We start from the raw sequence: 22,205 nt of genomic DNA, 5'->3' as shown, positions 1-22,205 counted from the left end.
TCTGAATACTTTCCGTACCCACTGTATATATATATATATATTTATCTTTATCTTTAATATTAAGCTACAAACTGTTACAAACATTCTGACACAATAGACATAAAAATTCTTTAAAAATTCTTTCATTTGTGTCCTACTAAAAGTAACATAATACGGGTTCAAAATTACACGACGGTGAGAATATAATAAGGTTGGGCGATGTCTACCAAATTGGCCATTACAGCCAATCAATCACAATCTCCCATAAATCAGCACTTTTGCATTCGATACCCTCAAAATCATGTCTTCCACACCCATTACTTTGCCAAAGGCAGGCTTTAGTATGAGCAGAACTGGTTTTAGATGAATGTGTCTGTGGTCAGTGAGCTTTTCATTACTGCACTGACCTCAGCGGATGTCTGGACCATGACAACGAAGCTTTACAGTCATGTGATTAATTAGACTGAGAGATGCAGCTTCCTATTCAGACGCAAAGGCAGAGAGGCTGTAATTAATGAGGAGGAAGGAGATGAGGAAACTATGAAAGAACAAGGCAGTGAGAGAAAGGAAAAGAGATGGTGACAATAAAGAGAGATATAAAGATGAGAGATCATTTGTTAGTGAGCAAGAGAGAGAAAGAAACACTAGCAGTTGTAAAAATGAAATGACAAATATCTAATCTTGTAAAATGTGTGGTAGGTAGGTACTGCCACTCCGTAGTATAGAGTCCGTGTGATCGTGAATCTTGAACGTGAAAGTGAAAGTAAAATGAGAGTGCGCATTCGAAAGCGGTTTCAATGCCCTGCATATTAGTAGCGGCTCCCTGATGGCCACAGTTTAAATACAGTATAATTACCCAACGATATAATTGCAAGAGAAAGTATTGAAATATTTTTTTATCCTCCCATCTCGTAGGCTATTTATTCCCTTTAGGGGTTCCGTAGTACATTTAATTTCCTTTCTGAACACGGAATTGGGATGCGGCGGATTGCGGGGGCGTTGGGGGGACAGATCACGATGCCGGCTCAACATCGTGATGTCTGTCAGCCATTGTCGATGGACGATGGCATGGTCTATCGGCCCAACCCTAGAATATAATAACCAAAAAAATAATTTTGGGGTGAACCATCCCTTTAAGGCCATCTGTGATGGTGAGATCGTGTGAAAGAGAGAGAGTGAGGGAGGAAGAGTGAGATTTTTATAAATACTTCAGGGCTTTGGAGAGTAAGAAACCATAGGGTGACGCTACTGTGAGGTGAATGAGGGGTAACTCGCTCCTCAGGGGGGTAAAATAAATGTTCTATAACCCTGAACTGACATGCTGTTTTATAAAATAAAACAGATTTTCCAGCTCTGACTAAGTTCATTCTCCACGCCGCACTCGAAGAACGTGTTGAATGGATGTAGCACAAGGAAATGTTGGCGGCTTGACGCTGTGGCCGAAATAAGATCTGTGAGTTCTAGACTCAAAACTCTGCGACTGCAACATGCAACTGAGCTATCAAGGTCACTGTGGAGAGAGGAAGAGAGGTGAGCCATGGTTTGCTATTACCGAAGCACCCCTGGGAAAATACCGGAAGCTTTCAGTCGGCACTTATCGGCTAGTCTCAATTTTCTTTTGAAGAGACAATGGATAATAACCTCAGTGAGAAATGACAGGCTTTACTCCACCTAGACGGCAAAGGTACATGAATCTGACTCTATGAAAAGGCTCAAACAAACAAAGCACTCTTGACTTATAGATTATACACAAAGCACCTGTGTAAACATAACATACAGTCATTATACTCATCCATGAACATGACCAGAGCGCTACATAAGCACATAATCTAGTCAACTGATAACAAACATAACATATAGCTATATAATTACCAATGTTGAATATACAAGTCCCTCTAATGTGTATTAGAATGTTTAAGTGATTCTAACTCTCAACGTTAAAATCATATTTCAAGAGTAAATTCTCCAGTCCTGCCCACTCATCGGGACAGTTTTGGAGATTACAGAGCGGCTCCCCGCATCGGTTCTTGCCAGGGTTTTATAGATGAAAGGCTATGGTGAGATTCTGCAGAGAGAAACAGAGAAGGTCCCAAGCTCTTGAAATCACTCCCTTTTTACATTTCTTTTATTTCATCTCCAGTCCTTAATGACACATCACATGCAAATGAGAGCGTGGTGTCTGGGAGCGCATTCTGTAGGAGTCATTTTTTACCATTTCCCCAAAAAACAGAACGTAAAAGTCAAGCGAGCCAGTATCGCTGTAGGCAACGCAATGCATCAAATTGGTTTACAAACCACACTAAGAGTTTTAAGTTACATAAAATACAAAACAAACCACACCATTAAATTCTACATAAAATTAAGATAATAAAGCCTCTAGAAGCGTTTGAGGCAAGGCGATGATGCTTTTCACTATATGACTGCTGGTAAGCAATGTAAGCAGTTGTTTGATGAGATAACTAACGTAAGCATGACTTATTAACTATTAATCGCCAGGCCTGATTCACAAAAACCTTTAGGCACAGGCAAAACATCAGAAAGAGATTGTGATTGGCTGATGTACCATTATAGCCCTTGTAATTTGAGTATTTGTATAAATAGAAGTAAAAGTATTACAATATGCTATGATTTTGTCAACTACCCGTATGGCTTATTACTACTTTTGATGCTAGATTTGCACATTCAATACTACTTTAGAATGATCTCTATTAGTGGCCAACCAAGGCTAATAATGATACTTAAAATCTTAAAACTAGTAGTAGCAATAAAATCATGCACTTCTTCAGGGATTTTAGGTCATTTGGATCTTATTTACGTATGTATACATTTCTCTATTTCACCATTATTTGTATAAGTAAATAAATACACAAACTTTTGGAACTTTATTACAGTGGACATTACATAAAATCCCACTATTGTCTGTCAAATTTGGTATATATATTTAAAAATGAATTCATAAGCTTAATTTTTGCAGAATTCTAGATATTTTTATTTATTCAACACATATGTTTAAAAATTGCTCTGTAGGGCCTTTATTCATTTTCTATGGTCAGTTAATTTTGACCACAAAACAGCCAATATGCTTTTTTTTTCTATTAGACTCATCAAAAGTTTTTTTGTTTGTTTGTTCAGATTGCATATCTGGAAAAGTCATCAAGTTTTGAACAAAAACAAAACAAAATTGGTCCAAAATTACAGAAAATTGTAGGGTTAATGTAGACATAGGCTAATGGTAATTAGGCTAATGCAATTAAATTAAAGCAGTTGAGATATTCTCACACATTGCCAGTAAAAGTACATCTTTGACATATTTGATTACAAAAATTGTGCATTATGAATTAACAAAGCTGTTAGTAGTCTTTCTGAGGAATTCACAGAAATAAAAGCTAATGACTTCCAAATAGCTAAATATTGGCAAATGTATTCCCAGCAGGCACATGACGTCAATATAACATCAGGTTCACGCTGGACATGACGTTGGACAGATGTTGCATTTTGGTTGAGAATGAAAATTGGGTTGACGTCAGTATTTGACGCCAATTTGATGTTGACTTAGCGTTGGATTTTGGTTACACAAACTAAAAACAACAAATATCAATGTCAGCTGATGTTGGTATTGGGCATCAATTTAACATTGACATTAGACGTTGAATTGACATTGAATTTTGGTCACCCGACGTCACATCCGAAATGTAACCAAATATCAACGTCTTATGACGCTGTTATCACTAAGCTATATGCCTGAACAAGCAGATAGATAATAAAACAGCTATTTTAATAACCAACATGTGATGATGAAGAACAATGAGTAGCTAGAGGATTGTTAAAAGAGAACTAGAGAGTAATGCTAGCAATGATAGCAGAAGGAAACACAAATAAAGTGCTAATGCTTCAGACACCACTTCCTCTCGGTCTCAAGGACATCTATCATCCCATGTGATGACATTAAGAAATCAATCCCAAGAAAAACAGCAACACTGCAGCGATATTTGATTCTAGCCTTCCTGGCTGACTTTGCGTGACAAAAGCAGAGCTCAAATCATGCATGTTTGGCCATACTAAATAAATTAAAAGCAGGGTTGGAACCCAAATAGCAGCACAAGGGGAAAGAAGATTGATCCAGTTGAAAGATCAGAATCCTCACAGGCATCTGAGGAAAACAGGCTGAGAGCTGCCAGATGAAGACAGGCTGAGGAGACAGAGAACAGGGCACTTTACAAGAGCTCTCTGCAGGAGACGGGGGATTTAGGACAGGTAAAGTGTGGAAAGTGCGATGTTCTCAGCAGGCTAGAACTACTCTAAATCCGTGATCCACGTCTGGAGGGCAAGGAATAGAAATGCTACTGTGTTACCGGAGGATTTGTAGAGGTAGAGCGATGGAATCAAGTTGATGGCAGGAAAAACATCCCGGCAGAGCCGTTTTCCAGAGGTAACAGACAGGTCACACTCACAAGCTGGTTAGACTCAAAGCTTAATATGTCAATAATCACTGGTTTCCCATTTCAACGGACAACTAGAAGAAGTCTCACTTGGATTCTCATCCATCCTACATTGACTGACAAGTGGATCACAATTATGTTTGGGGGAAAAAGCCTTTATAATCCTTATCGGCAATTGAAATGACTCATACAAACACCTCATTATACTTCTCCACCCATTTCCCCTATCAAACCTCCTTCACCAGATCAACACGTCTAGTAACCCCTTGAGACAGACTTCAGATGTGTGTTTGTGATGCTGTAACCTTGACAGGGTTCTTCACACGTTCCCTCCCCCCTACTTCCCTATTTTTGTCGTGACCCCGGTCTATCAACTACAAAAAAAAAAAACACATAAAAATGGATCAAAGGGGTTTCGGTAAGTAAAACTTCATTATGCAAAAACATTTATTCCTATAGGAGTGGTTGCCGGGATGCGCCGATCGTCAAGTTAATTTCCAGGCTAAGTAAGTCAGTTCTAAGCTGTGCCAGAGGCTCTGCCTTATTCTGATACATCCCATAGAGACAGCAACTCTCAAAGACCAGATCTAGACCGTTTTAGAGGGATGTTTACATCTTTATCTCATCATATGAAAGCATATATGTGACCCTGGACCACAAGACCAGTCTTAAGTAGCACAGGTATATTTGTAGAATTAGCCAACAATACATTGTATGGGCCAAAATGATTGATTTTTCTTTTATGCCAAAAATCATTAGAATATTAAGTAAAGATCAAGTTTCATGAAGATATTTTGTAAATTTTCTACCGCAAATACATCAAAACTTAATTTTTGATTAGTAATATGCATTGCTAAGGACTTCATTTGGACAACTTTAAAGGTGATTTTCTCAATATTTTTTTTTTTGCACCCTCAGATTCCAGATTTTCAAATATTGTCATATCCCAATAAACCACACATCAATGGAAAGCTTATTTATTCAGCTTTTCGCTTTGATGTATACATTTAAAAAAATTGACCCTTATGACTGGTTTTGTAGTCCAGGGTCACATATGTGCATAAGTCTTGAGTTTAGAGCTTTGAGGGGATGTTTATATTTTTTTCATCTCACCACTTGACAGAAGAAACGTGCCTGTGCATGCATGTTATCTATCTATCTATCTATCTATCTATCAGCTGAGAAGAGCTACATTAAAATCACAACTAATGTGGAAAATTACAGCAGCATTTGTCTAGTCTAGTAAGTTATTTCAGAATATTCAAAATATTTATAAACGTGTCTATAAATAATACAAAATGCAAATACATATTTAAAAGTTAGTGTAAAAAAGTCAACCTTTTAGGGTTATATGCCATCACATTACTTTTTTTTAAAATGTTTACCAAGTTAATGTCCTTGAACAGCAAGATAGCACTAGATACACAATCTATTCGTATCAAAACACCCGTGTGTTTCTCCGTAACGTTAATTCCGTGTATAAACACTCACCTTTGAGAATCACAGGTTCAGTCTGCCCTCATTCAGCCCGCTCACCGCCCGCTCTCTCCCACAGCAGATCCGCTGACTGATCGAGCTCGCTTCGGCGCGATGCTTTGAGCGGAGCATCTCTCTTCTGCTCAGTGCTCACCTCTCTCTTTCTCTCTGATCCGGGATGCTGCGGTTGCTGTGTGGTACCGGTTAACGCTGACCCCTGCCGGCCACTGCGGTGAACTGCAATCAGAGTACACTTGCGTAACACGCCGTCACCAAGCGGCAACAAAGAACGATAAAGTTCAACAATACGGTGTTTTAAAATAAAAATTGATTAATTAAACTAAATGTAATTTATTTAAAATAATAAATATTACATAAAACATAAAAAATAAATTCCAAAATGTATTTTATTTACAGCATCAAGTTGAAACAGTAGGTATACAGTCATTTACTAAGTTATGCATACTGAATGCGCCACATTTGAAATGGTCCAAAAATGAACACACAAAATGACAAAAACAAAATACTTTAACACATTTTAAATGCATTGTGTTTTTGTTGTAATATTGGGTATATCTTAGATCATCTGGCTCTTTGTTATTTTTACTTGCCTCATCACAAATATATTATTCATATTATTTATTAATGTGTTATGCAACTATTTAAGCAGCTGATCATTTATACATTATGTATGTATGTAATTTGATTCTAAATTGTATCTGCCAAGTTTCAAGAGTTAAAAAAACTTGTGAAATGTATTCACGTTCAAACACCAACTCAGCCACAATCACAAATAAGAAAACATTGAAATCTACTAAAACCTTTGTAACCAAAAATGTGAACAAGGCCTCTGCACATTACTGTTTTGAGCATTAAAAAGAGCATTATTTTGTCATTTACAAATCACTTAATTCATGGAACATCAACAAAGAAAGAGAGAATATTGATTGATTGCGAAGTATCTAGTCTGCATGATGCATCAATTTACTGCTTCAGCAGGTTAGAATATATGAAGAAGTTTAACTAGAACATAGAAATACATATTCGATTGGTTATCACAGATGGCAATCACGCTCCTGAAAAAAAAAAAAAAAGTCTGGGATACACGAAAAAACATCTATATTTAATTCTAAACATTTGTGATGCTCATTATGCAATAATGCTAAGTTTTTACCATTTAACATAGCCAAGATTATACTCACCAGCTTTTCTACCTCTATACTACTATCATCAATTTATGATGGCGGTAACTGAAAGGCCATTGTCAGAAGAATAAAAAAAGAGCAATATTTGACTAATAAAACCTAACTTTGACTAGTTTAAGTAGAGACCTAATGTGACATAAGTGATTGCTCTTGGTAATACTAGCATAAATAAATGTACACTACTGGAGAAATTTGGAATTAAAACAAATTTGAAAGAAGTCTTTATGTTAACCAAGGATGTATTTATTTGATCAAAACAGTAAAAACAGTAATATTGTGAAATATTATTACAATTTAACATAACTGTTCGTGGTTTGAATATATTTTAAAATGTAATGCATTTTCAGCAGTCATTACTCCAGTCTTCAGTGTCACATGATCCTTCAGAAACCAACGTCAATATGCTGATCAGCAGAAACATTTCTTATTATCATCAATGTTGAAAACAGTTTTGCTGCTTCAGATTTTTGTGGAAATCGTGATACACTACTATTTAAATGTTTAGGGGTTTAAAAAAGATTTTAATATTATTATTATTATTTTTATCAATATATGGATGCATTCATTTGATCAAAAGTGTTTATAATGTTACAATAAGAATTATATTTCAAATAAATGCTATTCTATTTAAATTTCTATTCATCAAATAATCCTGGAAAAAAATGATTACGGTCTCCACAAAAATGTTAAACAACTGTTTTCTACACTGGTAATAATAATAACAACCATGATTAATAATTGAGCACCAAATATTAGAATGATTTCTGAAGACTGGAGTAGTGGCTGCTGAAAATTCAGCTTTGCCATCACAGGAATAACTTACATTTTAAAAGATATTCAAATAGAAACAGTTATTTTAAATTGTAATAATATTTCACAGTATTAGTGTTTTGCTGTATTAAATAAATGCAGCCTTGGTGAGATAGTGGCCTCTATTTATATTATTATAATCTTTGGTAGAGTACCTAGAAATTATTTCAAATATTTTGACTGACATAAACACAATGGTGTATCACAATGATTCATGTCCAAACACCTTAAATGACCTAAACATACCCCTATTTATCAACTTCTCTCCAAATATCCTAAAAAAACACCTGCTTATGCAACATTAAGACGCAGACGAAGAGGCAGACTCAATCTGCATAGACGACACAGTAGCCAGCACTGTGACAGATAAAAGCAACTAACCCTGGTGACTGCCCTACCACCACACCACCAGGTGGCAGTACTATCTAAAGGTCTAATCTAGGTGGACCAGCAAAAACCTACAAATTCTGGATCAGGGCAGTTCAAATCAGCCAGAAAAGGTTTCTAAATGGGACTGCTCAGACACTACAAATTCAGCAGAAAAGCCAAGCATGATTTGATTTCCTCCTTTGTAAAGGCATGTTCAGATACGTAAAACCCTAAACACTGACATCTAAGATTTAGATCAAGCAATTCTGGTTAGTTTCAATTGCAATAGTAAGACAAAAGGCACAAGTTCAGTTAGATCATTCAGTAAAAGCAGCCGTCAACATGAAATACTGCAGCTCACAGATGCCTACATTGTTTTTTTTATTCTACAACCACTCAATAAAAGGTCCTGTGCCTGTTTTGGTTTCTTCAACATTTCTGAAGTAGGAAACGAAACCCTTGAGTTGTGTTTTAAGTGACTCCACTCACTTAAAACTCTTAGACTTCTTGACAAGGAAGTGACATTGTTAAATGGGTTCGATTCCAACGGCCTGTGCTCCTCACAACCTCACAACCACAAAAACTTTACATGAAAGGTGTGCTTTCATGTAAAGTTTTAGTAAATAATGTAACACTGTTCCACATTAGAGATCTCCGTCCTCATCACCCCGTGATCCATTACAGAGGAAAGCCTCCTTTTCCGGGGTCACACTGTCCCTGTTTAGGCCGTGGGCGGGTTTGTACACACTCAGTTCCTCGTCCATACTGGAATGGGCCAGTGTGGCTTCAGTACTGTGCCAGATTCCATAGCCAAAGTAGATTATGAGTCCTGGAGAGAACAGAGGGATAATGGAACAAATTATTGACCGCATACGTGCCAAGTGCTTTTCGGGAGCCCCACCAGACTTTTGTAATTGTCAAATGACTGAAAGCCTTTACTTGATCTTTACAAGTAGCAAAACTTGTTTACGAGTGGCCGGACCATATTTCAAAGGTTTTTTGACAAGCATACTGGCTCATGCAGGAGAATGTGCTGTACCTATAGACATCCAGATGGCGAATCGGATCCAAGTACCCCTGTCCAGCTGCATCATCAGGTACACGTTGACAAACATGCTGACCACCGGGATGAATGGAAGTAAAGGAACCTGTTGGAAGACATCAAAAAATGAATGGAATGTGTAATTATTACACATTAGTCAGTGAGCGTCTACAATAAAGCAAGGTCAAGTTCTTAGAAATGCACTAATTTATTTATGTTTGCTTGAGTGTTACTTTAGTATTATTCCTATACTATTATAGTATTTATTCATATTTTTAATTTTGTTTTTTCATTTTACTTTTAGTTGAAGTTTTAGTAATTTTGTGCTTTCTTATTTCGATTTAGCTTTATTTTTATTTCAGTTTTAGTTTTAGTAATTGAAGTACTTCAACTTAAACATTTAATTAGTTGCCTAAACATTTTACATTTTCATACCAGTTTTAGGTTTTTAATCTAACATTTATATTTTATTTTATTTCAGCTTTATTTCAGTTACCGGAACTATTTTAGTTTACAATAACAATGGTTGGTTTCATGTGGCTTTGAAAAACCTTTTTGAAGGAATTTAGAAGAATATTAATCTTATTTATTAAAGTAAAAAAGTATTTAAATGAGGTTCAAATATTTAGAAGTTAAAAGACCAAGTTCAAATATATAATGAAAAACTATGTGACCCTGGACCACAAAACCAGTCATAAGTAGCACAGGTATAATAGCTAACAATACATTGTATGGGTCAAAGTTATAAATTTTTCTTTTATGCCAAAAAATTATTAGGATATTAAGTAAAGATCATGTTCCATGAAGATATTTTGTAAATTTCCTACCGTAAATATATCAAAACTTAATTTTTGATTAGTAATATGCGTTGCTAAGAACTTCATTTGGACAAATTTAAAGGCGATTTTCTCAATATTTAGATTTTTTTGCACCCTCAGATTCCAGTATTTCAAATAGTTGGATCTCGGCCAAATATTGTACTATCCTAACAAACCATACATCAGTGGAAAGCTTATTTATGCAGCTTTCAGATGGTGTATATATCTCAATTTCAAAAAATTTACCCTTATGACTGGTTTTGTGGTCCAAGTTCACATATACTCAAAAACAATAGTCTTCATTGTAATATCAGGACAGTTGTATTCCCATAACATTTTTGAGTGGGGAGGGGGGATTCCATGATCCATGTAATAATTTTAAAAGGTGCATTCAAGTAATTTTCTGTATGAATCTTTTTTAATTTTTTGGTAATATATTTTTTAAGAGATGCGGAAAAGATTTAAATAAGCATTATGTCACTTAACCACATGAGTATTTGGCTTCTTGTGTATAATAATTAATAATCAACTTTTATATGGATTATATGAAACTAACACTATAAATAGTAAATCTACTGTACTGATTTTATTGGGTGTGACCACATCCTGGTACTCTGTTAGATGTGCATTAGCACTATGAGGACTAACCTTAAAAGAGAGCTTGGTTTTACTCTCGGGTTGTCTCCAGATGATAAATGTGACAATGACACACATGCTGAACAAGACACAGAGAGCGACAATATTCCACATTGCACTTCCGCCCAGGACGGCCATCAGACTGAAGCTGAAGATCAGCAGACCTGGAAAAGAAGCAGTTTAGATGAACAGCTGAAAGAACAGCTGAATAAAGTACTAAAGCACTAAAAAAACAGGATCTGTCTTAATCTGGTATCACATTGTTTCATACCAAGCAGACTCGCACAGACGTTAACGGTGAAGCCTGAAAGGTTGGAGGGTTCAGTGATGCTGGGGAAGATCAGTGTTTTGAAGCTGAAACGCTCTTCTATGCCAGGAAGAATCCCCATGCTGGGCGTACTTATGGTCTCACTCATTTCCATCTCTTCCTGTGTTTTGGCTATGTGATATGTTGGAGAAAACTGCTCGGGCTGGTACCTGTAGATTACAATGTCATATTTTTTTACAATGAACAGCCTAATTGTAATGACACAAATATTTAAATGCATTAAATTCACATGCATCTGCCCACCTTAGTACTAGAACACAGGCAGCGACCAGTGTGTAGGCCAAAAGAGTTCCTATAGACATCAGATCAACCAGGTCCTTCAGGTCAAACAGGAAAGCCATAATAGCTGCACAGGAATGGAAAGGATCGATTTATGGTAATCTGTTTTGATGACAGGATGATAGGATTGAAAGCTATATATTTTATGTAGAGAACATGCATATGTTGTAATACTATTTAGGCCAGCATTACTGGTACATAAACATGATTCCCTCAAAATACTCCTATGGAATCTATTTGTGTCTTGTTTGTCAGTGAACAGTGAACAATTAAATACATAAATAAAAAACAAACATTTTTTTTGCAATCAAAAGAGTCAATATTCATGGATTATCAGTTGTTACAAAACATTTATCGACATGTTTAAAAGCCCATTTGTAATATTAAATCGATATTTGTAAAATTGAAAAAAGGCACTTTCCACAAATAGGGTATAAAATAATACCACATTTAACCATAGAAGGCATAAAGGGGGGTTTATAAAAATGTTATCAATTAATAATAATAATAATAATAATAATAAATGTTTTAGGAATTTCTAAAAATGTAATTTTTATACTTCCTTTTCATAGAATAGGAAAAAAGAAAAAGAAAATGATATCACTACTACTACTACTGAGACTCCATAAAGGAATCAGAATGACCTGTATTTATTTCCTATGGATTTACTTAACATGGTAGTTCTTAAAACGTTTATATATATATATATATATATATATATATAAATACAATATAAAATGAATTATGAACAAATTATAATATTTAATAAAATAATATTTAGTTTAGCCTTCCTTTCCAAAGGCTAAGTGCATCCTTAAAAAAGAAGAAAAATCAAAATAATAAAAAAGTGTCGCTATTCGTACCCTATTCAAGGAAAGTGCTAAAAGCATAAGCAATCTTTCAATGCATGAAACGGAAATACAGAAAACTATTCACAATGTCAACAGACTCTTTAGTATGGTAAAACTGACGTCATGGTATCACATGTCATGTTTGCACAACAAAACAAATAATTCCAACACAGCAAAGTCAGTTTTACAAGTTTCTATTTCAAGAAACTACTGGAATCACTTGGAAAAGAAGGGAAACAAAAAAAGCCCTTTAGCACTACCAATTACATGTAACTGCTGTGTGTTTCATAAACAGTGAGTTTCCAACCTCCTCCCTATAGATATGTACAGGCTGATGTTTCTAACAGCAACAAAAGCAGCCCACTGGAGCTGAACCCTCCAATCCCACAATGCCCTCTGCTCTTACCAGCAATGACCCCGGAGGCAAGAGTGGACACGACGGGCGTCTTCTTCTCGCTCACTCGTGCCAGAAACGAGAAGAGCAGACCGTCCCGGGCCATGGCAAAGATTATACGTGGGAGGGGGAACAAGGACCCCAAGAGACTGATCATGGGATGATCAAAAAAAGGAAGAGAGCAGAAAACAAACACATAAGCCAACTGGGCAGCTGCCAGAGGTGGTGTCAAAGGCAGAAAAGGGATAAATCCAGTTTATTTACGAAGAAAACAGTTAAACGAATCCCGTTGTAGCTGTCGGAGAACGGCTGTGCTGCCCAGCCCATTCCAGCTATAGGTTCAGTGCTGCGAAAACGTTTTTTCCATGCAACATGCTCCAGGTGGACAGATGCACGATACTGCGAACGCAATGCGACGTCAGTAGATTAGTAGCATTAAAATTCGCTCACCTGCGACAAAGCCTGCTGTTATAGTGGCGTGTATGGGAGTTTTTGTTCTCTCGTTGATCCCAGTCATGAATTTGAAGAGCAGGCCATCGTCAGCCATGGCCCAGATGACACGGGGCATGGGGAACATGGCGCCAAGCAGGCTGCCGCGAGAGATGGAGAAAACAAACCATGCCATGCAAAAAAGAGACACAGACATAGTGCATTCATACACTGCTGTGGTGTTATTATAGGAGAGAAACATGCCACAAACAGGGCACCACCCCCACCAATCAGAAGTGATATTAGACCATCCAGAAAAAAATATAAATTAATTGCAAGAGCATAAGGATCAATCTCTTGGCATGAATGTTTTAATTATTCAAAGGATGATTTTAAAGGTGAAGCATGTAATTTCCAAAGTAAAGTACCTGTGGTAACAAGTGGCATTGCAAAAATAATGATTGTTTTCATATGCATCTACCACCCGCCTCAGATGAACACATAAACAAACAGAGAAATGTTTTGAAAGCGCCACATAGCCACAGCGTTTGCTCTTCAGGGAAATCAGTCTACAAATACTTCAAAACACTTCTAATTTAATAGGCTGGTGTTACACAACGTCTGGGATTTAGGTACACAGGGCTTTATCAATTCACCTAGTGTTAAGGCACGTTCACACCAAAATCGACAACTATAAAAACGACTATAACGATAACTATACTAGCGTACAAACCAAAGGACAATAACATTCCGTTTATTATAAGAGTGCGCTACAGTTTTGTTGTATGTCGCTTTAAAAGCTAGAGTGCTTTTAAGTTGAGTGGACTCTGATTGGCTGTTAATATTTTTATCGTTCATCAGCTGGAAAAAAAAAAACATTTTGAAAGTGATTCCTACAATATTGTTCCTCTGTGTCGTTAACGTTATAGTTGTGGTATGGCCTTTCCTATTCTCATAGAAGTACAAAGATTATTAAAATGTTATAAATATATGTTTATTATTTCAATTACTTTTTACAACTATAATTAAATGCTCAAAATTAATAAATACGACTCGATACGATAAAAATTCATTTTTATTTGCAGCATTTAGTAGCATGTAAACCAGATATCCATTAGAAGAACTTTGTATTTTGCGTTTTTAAAATGTATTTATTTTAGGGCTGTCAAACAATCATGATTAAATTGCATCCAAAATAAAAGTTTGTGTTTACATAATATTTGTGAGTGTGTGCTGTGTATATTTATTATGTATATATAAATACACACACATGCATTTATATATATAATAAAATATGTATATATAATTTATATTATAAATACATATTTTATATATAAATATAACACTTTTCTTAAATATATTATTTATATCACATTGGTCAAACAATCTGTTTGTGTCTAAATCGGCGACAGTTCTCCACAATAATAAGCTGCAAAGTGGACCAGACTTCATGCCGATAGTCAAACGTAGGTAGATATTTGAAGCGATAAAATTACACACTTCACTTTTGAATGGATTCCAAAACAGTATTTAATACTGAAAATACTGCACTAACTGGAAACCAAAAAGAAAAACGCCAATAAATCTACTTCAACTCTGCAGCTACCGACGTTATCATTAGTGACTCAGAAGTTAGGCGGGTTGTTAGAAGGATAAGAGGTTTAGAACTTGGACAGATCATGCAGAAGACACTTTCACTTGATAGATTACACACAATTCATACTTCATAGTACATGAACATTTCTGAGCAACAACATCTGGTGTGTATGCATGTAGGTCATTACTATAAGACTAATTACTGCCTGACTTACGGATAGAAAAAATGTGGCATAGAGCCTTACTCCCACTCATGGCCTGAACTGAGTGTTGCATAACTGAGAAACAGGATTCATAACATTCATAGCACACCAAATTTCCCTTCATATTTTTAGCAAGGGGCTCATAAGAGCTGCCTCAGATAAATATACACACACACACTATCACGCAATCCAGTCCCAGACTGCACTCTCTCAACCTCCCTAGGGTCGTCCGAGTTCACTTAGTAAAATTTAATGATTGGGTTGGTCAACTGCCAAAAGGTTGTGCTATCAAAATGACTGAGGTCTTTTAAACTGCAACCAGGCTTGCGGGTAATTACATCCATTCATTTCGAGGAACGTGGGTAATTATTAATTTCAAGTACATTTTTGGGTCGGTTTACTCTAGACTGGGCTGTAGTGTGTGTTAAAACAATCCCTGACTGGATGGATCAGTGCTTACCTGGTGGACAGGGCGCAAAGGGAGCCTACCGCCACAGCGTACGTGGCTCCTTCCCAGCCGACATACTTAAAGGCCACGGGAAGTGGGCTGTTCTTATCCAGCATGTAATACGGCATCATCAAGGTGAGGGCGGCCGATACACCAAAGTACGCTACAAAACAGATAAGGAGGGAGGAGACGATGCCGATGGGAATGGCTCTCTGGGGGTTCTTCACCTCCTCACCTGTGATGTGAAACAAGATATTGTGTTTTCAAATGGTAAAAGGTTGCAGGCTGGACTCAAACCTGCATCGTCCATATAAGAAACTAAGCTCAACATGTCAGCACAATCGCTGTGTCACAGCATAAATAACCTTGGCAAACCAAAGGAGGCCACAAACAGACCTATGCATAGACTATCAAGTTCTTAGACATTTTTTTTCCCTAGAGAACATTAATGTAACAAGATACCAGTTTATTTTCAGCTCTTTACATTATTGATATGTGGGTATTTAATTTTGTCCCATCATATCCCATGACACGACTGATCATTATTGTGTGAAATAGAAAACCGATTGTTGGTTGTCTTTTAATTAGTGACTCTACGAGTACTATGGATGTTTCCAAGTAAGATCAAATCAAATAAAATAAAATAATAAAAAAAGTAATTTTAAGATAGTTTAAAAAAAAGTTACATTATATATATATATATATATATATATATATCTGCATTAACGAAAAATAGATATAATTGCAATTGCAAGAAATAACAAATAACAAGAGATATTAAAATGTTGCTTCAGCAAGAATGCATTAAACTGATCAAAAGTGATAGTAAAGACATTTATATTGTTACAAAAGATTTCTGTTTCAAAAATGCTGTTCTTTTGAACTGTTTAAAAAAATCCAGAAAAACAGTTTCCACAAAAATATTAAGCAGTAATATTAAACTTTTCAATTTGTTCGATACTGTTCAATACTCAACTGCAATACTGTTCCAAATTGAACACTGATGATAATAAGACATGTTTCTTTAGCATCAAATCAGCATATTAGAATGATTTCTGAAGAATCATGTGACACTGAAGACTGGAGTAATGATGCAGAAAATTTAGCTGTGCCATCACAGGAATACATTACATTTAAAAATAAAATAAAACAGAAAACAGCTCTTTTAAATAATAATAATAATAATTCACAATATTTTTGTTTGTACTGTATTTTTGATCAGATAAATGCAGCCTTGGTGAGAACAAGACTTTTTTCCCAAAGACTTTAGAAAGTGTTACAGACCCCAAACGTTTGAACAGTAGTGTACATTATATTGACATTCATTCAACTACAGTACATTTAATTTTGCCATTAAATCAGTTAAAGGCACACTCCATGTGAAATCCATCCTTTTATGATGCCTCAGAGTAAGAAAATTAGCTACTGCAGTGAGTAGTGCGAGCATGTTCGCTTTTGGCAAACGTTCCTGTGGTTTGACCTTGTGCAGAACACTACATAAAACAGAGGAGTAGTGTGTTCATGCCAGCAGTGCCAGAGAGAGCACAGGAACATGGCTATATTACCATTCCTGACCAGCATGTGGATGAGGAGGGGTTACTGAATGTGAACCACAGCTACAGGGAGAGACGAGAGAAGAGTCTAGACAAACCCTGAAACACTCTAGCCAATCGAATGCAAGGGAATGTGGGGGAGTGAGCCGCCATAAAAGACAGGGGCCAGAGGCAAACCATAAGCAGCGATCCACTGAGAATATCCATGCAGTACTATTATAAACATAAAGGAAACTCTAAATAACTTTGACCAAAGCGACATGAACGCAAGCCAAATATGTAGGTAGAATAATAGCCTCCCTGTTGTACCAATCTAACACTTACACACATACAAAACAGGCTTCTTGCACAATTTGCTCTCACTAACCTCATGTTTGGGGACATGCATCATATATTTGAGCTTTATTTTCTGCTTTCTAAAGATTAAACATGAGATTTGAGCGCACTGGAGTTTAGAGTCTTTAGTTACCTGTAGTTGCGATACAGTCGAACCCAACAAAGGCGTAAAAGCAGGTAGCGGCCCCTGATAAGACCCCTGTGAAGCCGAAAGGCATGAACCCACCTTCACCCAGAATCTCTTCTGTTGGCAGGGGCTGTGTGGCACTGCTCAAAGAGAGTAATGTAGACATTTTAAACATGCCAAACAACAAAAATATAAAATATACGTTATTCAATCATTATTATTATTTTTCTGTCTCAGTTTTGTGAGGTAACACTGAAAAAGCTGATATATAACTTGTTTTCTAATGGAAACTTTTGAAAAAAAAAAAAAAGTCAATATATACAGTACTATTCAAAAGTTTGCAGCCAGTAAGGTTTCTTTTTAAAATAAATTCATAATTTTATTCAGCAAGGACCCATTAAATTGATCAAAAGTGCTAATAAAGATGTTTATAATGTTAGAAAAGATTTCTATTTCAAATAAATGCCATTTTTTGGAACTTTTTATTCATCAAAGGATCCTGAAAAAAAGTAGCACAACTGTTTTAAACATTGATAAAAAATAACAAATGTTTCTTGAGTATCAAATCAGCATATTAATATGTTTTCTGAAGGATCATGTGACACTGAAGACTGGAGTTTTGCTGGTGAGCATAAGAGACTTGTTAAAAAAGTAAAAGTCCTACTGACCCCAAACTTTTCAGTGGTATGTAATTTTGTGGCATACTTGAAAACATATTCCAAGATAAATTTCCAAATGTCGTAAAACACGACTCACTTGATGGTGGAATTGTTTCCGTTAAGAATCTCATCAGGGTCCAGGTGCCAGTTCTTCAGTGTACCTTTGACCAGTCCAGATACAACCATGAACAACAGCACCAGGATGTTGATGCAGGTGAACACTTTGGTGACCATGGCTGACTCCTTCACCCCGAAGGCCAGAAGGCCTATAGCAAACAAAACGTAGTTCAAAACACTACGGAACAAAGTCAACACAAACATCCACTAAATATTTACTTCAACAGCTTGCATTTTCAGAATGAATGAGTGTGTTTCACAGTCACTGTTTTGAAATAAATATTTCAATTTATATACATAACACTGTACGACACTGGAACTCTCAATTCTAATTGGTCAGTCATGGCTCCCTATGTAACTAGTTTTACCTGTGAGAGTGAGGATGATGAATACGGAAAACATATCTGGGTACTCCGCCAGAATGCCCGGAGCATTCATAGACATGTATTGTCGACAAAAATGCTCAATTTGCTTTCCAATGAGCTCATCAAATGTGGCACTCCAAGCTCTGGCAACACTTGATGTACCTGAAAAGGTTTTACATATTGAGTAACATTATATAACAATGAAAAGAAAAACATAAGGAAATGTAAAAACCTACACTATGGGGTCCATCTAGTGTTTGGTTACCTATTTCCCCAAAATATCTTCTTTCGTGTTTAATAGAAGAAAGTAAGTCAAACAGGTTTGGAAACACTTAAGGGTGAGTAAATGATGACAGAGTTTTCATTTTTGGGTGAACTATCCCAAGTGATTTTCTGTGTTGACTCACCTATAACGTATGAAAGTATAAGGTTCCAGCCAGTTATAAAGGCCCATAGCTCCCCTACAGTCACATAGCTGTACAGGTACGCTGAGCCCGTTTTTGGCACTCTTGCCCCAAACTCTGCATAACAGAGGCCTGCGAGCACTGAGGCCAGGGCTGCGATGAGGAACGAAAGCACGATGGCCGGTCCGGCATTTTCCCGGGCAACCGCTCCAGCGAGGACATACACCCCAGCTCCCAAGGTGCTGCCCACACCAAGAGCCACCAGGTCGAAGGTGTTCAGACATCGGGAGAGTCGCGATTCCTCTGAGTTGCAGTCGACAACCTTCACTCTCAGCAGCTGTTTCCCGAAACCCAGAAGCTTTTTCAAAACCATCATTAATTTGATTTGACGACAGCTTCTTTTTGTGCCTCGTTTTTCAAAGTTTCTTCTCCTCTATTGTTCAGATGTGTTGTTTACCTTTAGGAAAAAAAACAAAACAAAATAATTAACTTGAGAAAGTAGCAATGGTAGTTTGTCAAATGTATGATGTCAAATGATGACAACCATATCGGTATTTTCTATTGGTAAAATGTCACATTAAAAGTAAAATAAAACAGTAAAGTACAGCCAAATAATGATTAAATGTAGTTGGAAGCCAAACCAAACCAAAAAAAAAAAAGCAATGACGGGCCCAAGCACCAGAGAAAGTTTTTAATTGAAAATATTGTTCACCTAAAAAATGAAACAAAGCAGTGAGTACATTCTTCAAAATGTATTTTTATTTCTTACAAGAAAAGTCATAAGGACATAGAGTGAGTAAACTTTGACTTTCTATTTTTCTCAAGGAATCACGGTTTACTTTAGTACTACACTTTATTTCCAGATATGAACAAAAATGCTATGTACAGCAATCTGGTTAATGTGGTTACCCCTTCCCAGTTTAACCAAAGTAGCTGGTTATTTTCCAGATATTTTCCACCAGATATGAGTGTTTAAACACTGCAAACATGTCCTTTTTTAAAGTTCCAGAACACAAACCAGCACATTTGTGGTGAGAATAGCAGCTGTCCTGTGATTTACGGACATAAAAACGTGCAGAGCACTCACCCATATTCACTTAAACTTCAAGCCAAACAATAAAAACAAACCCAGTACATGTCTGATGACACTGCAAGAGAACTCTACACTGTATTCTAAACCGCAACCAAACTTCTTGAATGAAAAGCACATTGCGATTCCCAAAAGCCAATTGTCAAAATGTACTGTACTAAACGTACAAATGGGCGGCAGCTCTCCAGTCAATAAGTTCATACAGCTGCGCTGTCTCCAGTTTAAGTCCTGCACTCTTTTCCCAAGTGTTGAGTAACATAGAGAGAAATCCATAAAATGTGACTGGTGGCAGAGCTGGAGAGGCCCACCGGGGGATAATCTATCATACTCACACAAACTGACATGTGTAACGTAACCAAGAGTGGAACTTAATGGCAAAAATACATGCAATTGCAAAAGAACAACTAGGATCTGTGTTTGCAAGCTCTGTGAGAACAGCCTGTTCTGAGAAGTTAATTTGCAAGTGAATGTAAATGAATCTCTCTGTGCGTGAAGCAACCATCACACTATAAATGGGAAGCAGTAAATTTGATCGTTTTCTCACATAATAATAATTTTAAAAAACCCTTTCGGGAGTAAATAACTAAAAGTCGTCACACTATTATATTTTTTTCAGCAGCATGAAAGAAGTCACTTTTTTTCCAAGCTAATTTAGCCAATGTGTATCGATATAGCAGAAAAACGCACAGTTTTTTTCTTAGATATGTTATTGCAATGGACCAATAAAGATCAATAAATTCTCTCTTATACCTAGCATTGCGATGCATGAATCACTGTAGTGAAATGGTTCAAAAACTGCTCTGCTTAAGGTCATAGCTGGTTTAAGCTGGTTTACCAGCTGGTCGGTTAGCCTAAACCAGTAAAACAGACCTGCCTGTTCAAGCGGGGAGTTAAAACTAGAAAACCAGTTAAGGCTGGTTTAAGCTATTTTTAGCAGGGTAATTGAGATTCTTTATTGTTTTTTTTTGCAAAATATTTATTACTCTGAGAATAAAACAAAATAAAATAATCATTAACTAACACACATATAAACACACTCATATATATGCATGTACAAATAGCTTGTAGTTACCAAATATAGTCAGCTAGTTTTCTTAGAAACATGTCGTGTAGCTAATCACTTTTTCTTTAAATAGTAGCTTGACTGTAATTTATCTACTTGTAATTATGCGTAACTTGTATCTTGAGAGGCTCCGGTTTCAAAGTATGTTCCTTAACACAGAGTATGAGTCTATAAATTAATCTACTGTGAATCATGACCTAGTTGTCTTTCTTTTGAGCTCGCATCTAAACAGCAAAGGGGACATAAGGAGTCACTTCCTATCATGCCACACTTAAATGGAAAGTTTCACAGACGTAGAGGTGGCGACCTTTTCTTTTTCTACCAGGGTGCTTCAGGGGCTATCGGATGTCTTGGATCTCAGAAACGTGGAAGCAGGTTAGCAGAGTCACTCGAGCAGTTCTGCACATTTAACTGTTGTCATTTAAATCACGCAAGCGTGGCATGAGGGCCTGACTGGAACAATCCTGCTGCTGAAACAGCAAGCACAAACTTTAGCCAAATTTCTCACATCTAAACACCGGAAGTTCATTAAAATGAGATTAGCAGTGTGACTGAGAAAAGACAACCAGAGTTCAGTTTTAAAGCTGTGCACAAGACAGGATCAGTAAAATGTGTCAGTTTTTTTTTTCTTAAACAAATGCATTATTTTCTGATCAGGCTTTAGCAACTGGTATGAGCATGTGCTGCAAGAGAAGCCTCCGATTGTAAACGGACTTATGAAATTATGTGAACATGAAAATATATACATAAATATTTATATATGCATATGTGTGTGTGTGTTTTTTATTGTACACATGTATAACTAAACATTTATATAAAGATAAATATATAAATATAAATACAACATCTAGGAGTGTTTAAAATATATACTTAAAGTGTTTAAAATATATACTTAAAGTACTTGACAAATTAATAACAACAATATTATACGTATTTGATATAATGCTTATGCTATACATAATGCATTTGTTCAATTAATACAAGATAAAAATGAATTGTATAATAACAATATATTAATGCTGTTTGGCTTAACATTAAGCTTGATAATAATTAGATACTTAAAGGGTTAGTTCACCCAAAAATGAAATTCTGTCATTAATTACTTACCCTCGTGTTGTTCCAAACCCGTAAGACCTTCGTTCATCTTCGGAACACAATTTAAGATATTTTTGATTAATTCTGAGAGCTC

The 22,205-nt window shown here is 36.2% G+C and overlaps 2 protein-coding genes across 6 annotated transcripts in view; both read right to left on the bottom strand.

The window, feature by feature from the left end:
- mtus2a (microtubule associated tumor suppressor candidate 2a) overlaps positions 1 to 5,971 on the bottom strand; it is a 77,722-nt gene extending 71,751 nt beyond the window's left edge. For both annotated transcript variants that reach the window (XM_016481412.1, XM_016481413.1), the window contains exon 1: positions 5,910 to 5,971. The gene's annotated coding sequence lies outside the window, so the exon portion shown is untranslated. The remainder of the gene's footprint in view (positions 1 to 5,909) is intronic.
- Positions 5,972 to 8,059: 2,088 nt separating this feature from the next.
- Positions 8,060 to 22,205, bottom strand: part of LOC107685000 (high affinity cationic amino acid transporter 1-like) — a 20,252-nt gene continuing 6,106 nt past the window's right edge. Inside the window, exons 2-12 of one of the 4 annotated variants that reach the window (XM_016481410.1) lie at positions 18,867 to 19,320; positions 18,463 to 18,621; positions 18,075 to 18,243; positions 17,325 to 17,461; positions 15,315 to 15,537; positions 12,639 to 12,775; positions 11,346 to 11,448; positions 11,046 to 11,251; positions 10,787 to 10,938; positions 9,318 to 9,426; positions 8,060 to 9,107 (exon numbers count right to left, since the gene is read on the bottom strand). In XM_016481410.1, coding sequence (XP_016336896.1) covers positions 8,923 to 9,107; positions 9,318 to 9,426; positions 10,787 to 10,938; positions 11,046 to 11,251; positions 11,346 to 11,448; positions 12,639 to 12,775; positions 15,315 to 15,537; positions 17,325 to 17,461; positions 18,075 to 18,243; positions 18,463 to 18,621; positions 18,867 to 19,239 — 1,953 coding nt within the window. In that variant the 5' untranslated portion in view covers positions 19,240 to 19,320 and the 3' untranslated portion in view covers positions 8,060 to 8,922. Of the gene's footprint in view, positions 9,108 to 9,317; positions 9,427 to 10,786; positions 10,939 to 11,045; positions 11,252 to 11,345; positions 11,449 to 12,638; positions 12,776 to 13,076; positions 13,217 to 15,314; positions 15,538 to 17,324; positions 17,462 to 18,074; positions 18,244 to 18,462; positions 18,622 to 18,866; positions 19,321 to 22,205 lie in introns of all 4 variants that reach the window. The other 3 variants (XM_016481411.1, XM_016481408.1, XM_016481409.1) reach the window with 3 other exon arrangements.

This window comes from Sinocyclocheilus anshuiensis, unplaced genomic scaffold (genome assembly GCF_001515605.1).
Source record: "Sinocyclocheilus anshuiensis isolate Anshui unplaced genomic scaffold, SAMN03320099.WGS_v1.1 scaffold741, whole genome shotgun sequence".
Lineage (NCBI taxonomy): Eukaryota > Metazoa > Chordata > Actinopteri > Cypriniformes > Cyprinidae > Sinocyclocheilus > Sinocyclocheilus anshuiensis.
The sequence above is the reverse complement of the archived record's forward strand: the minus strand, read 5'-3'. Positions and strand labels throughout refer to the sequence as shown.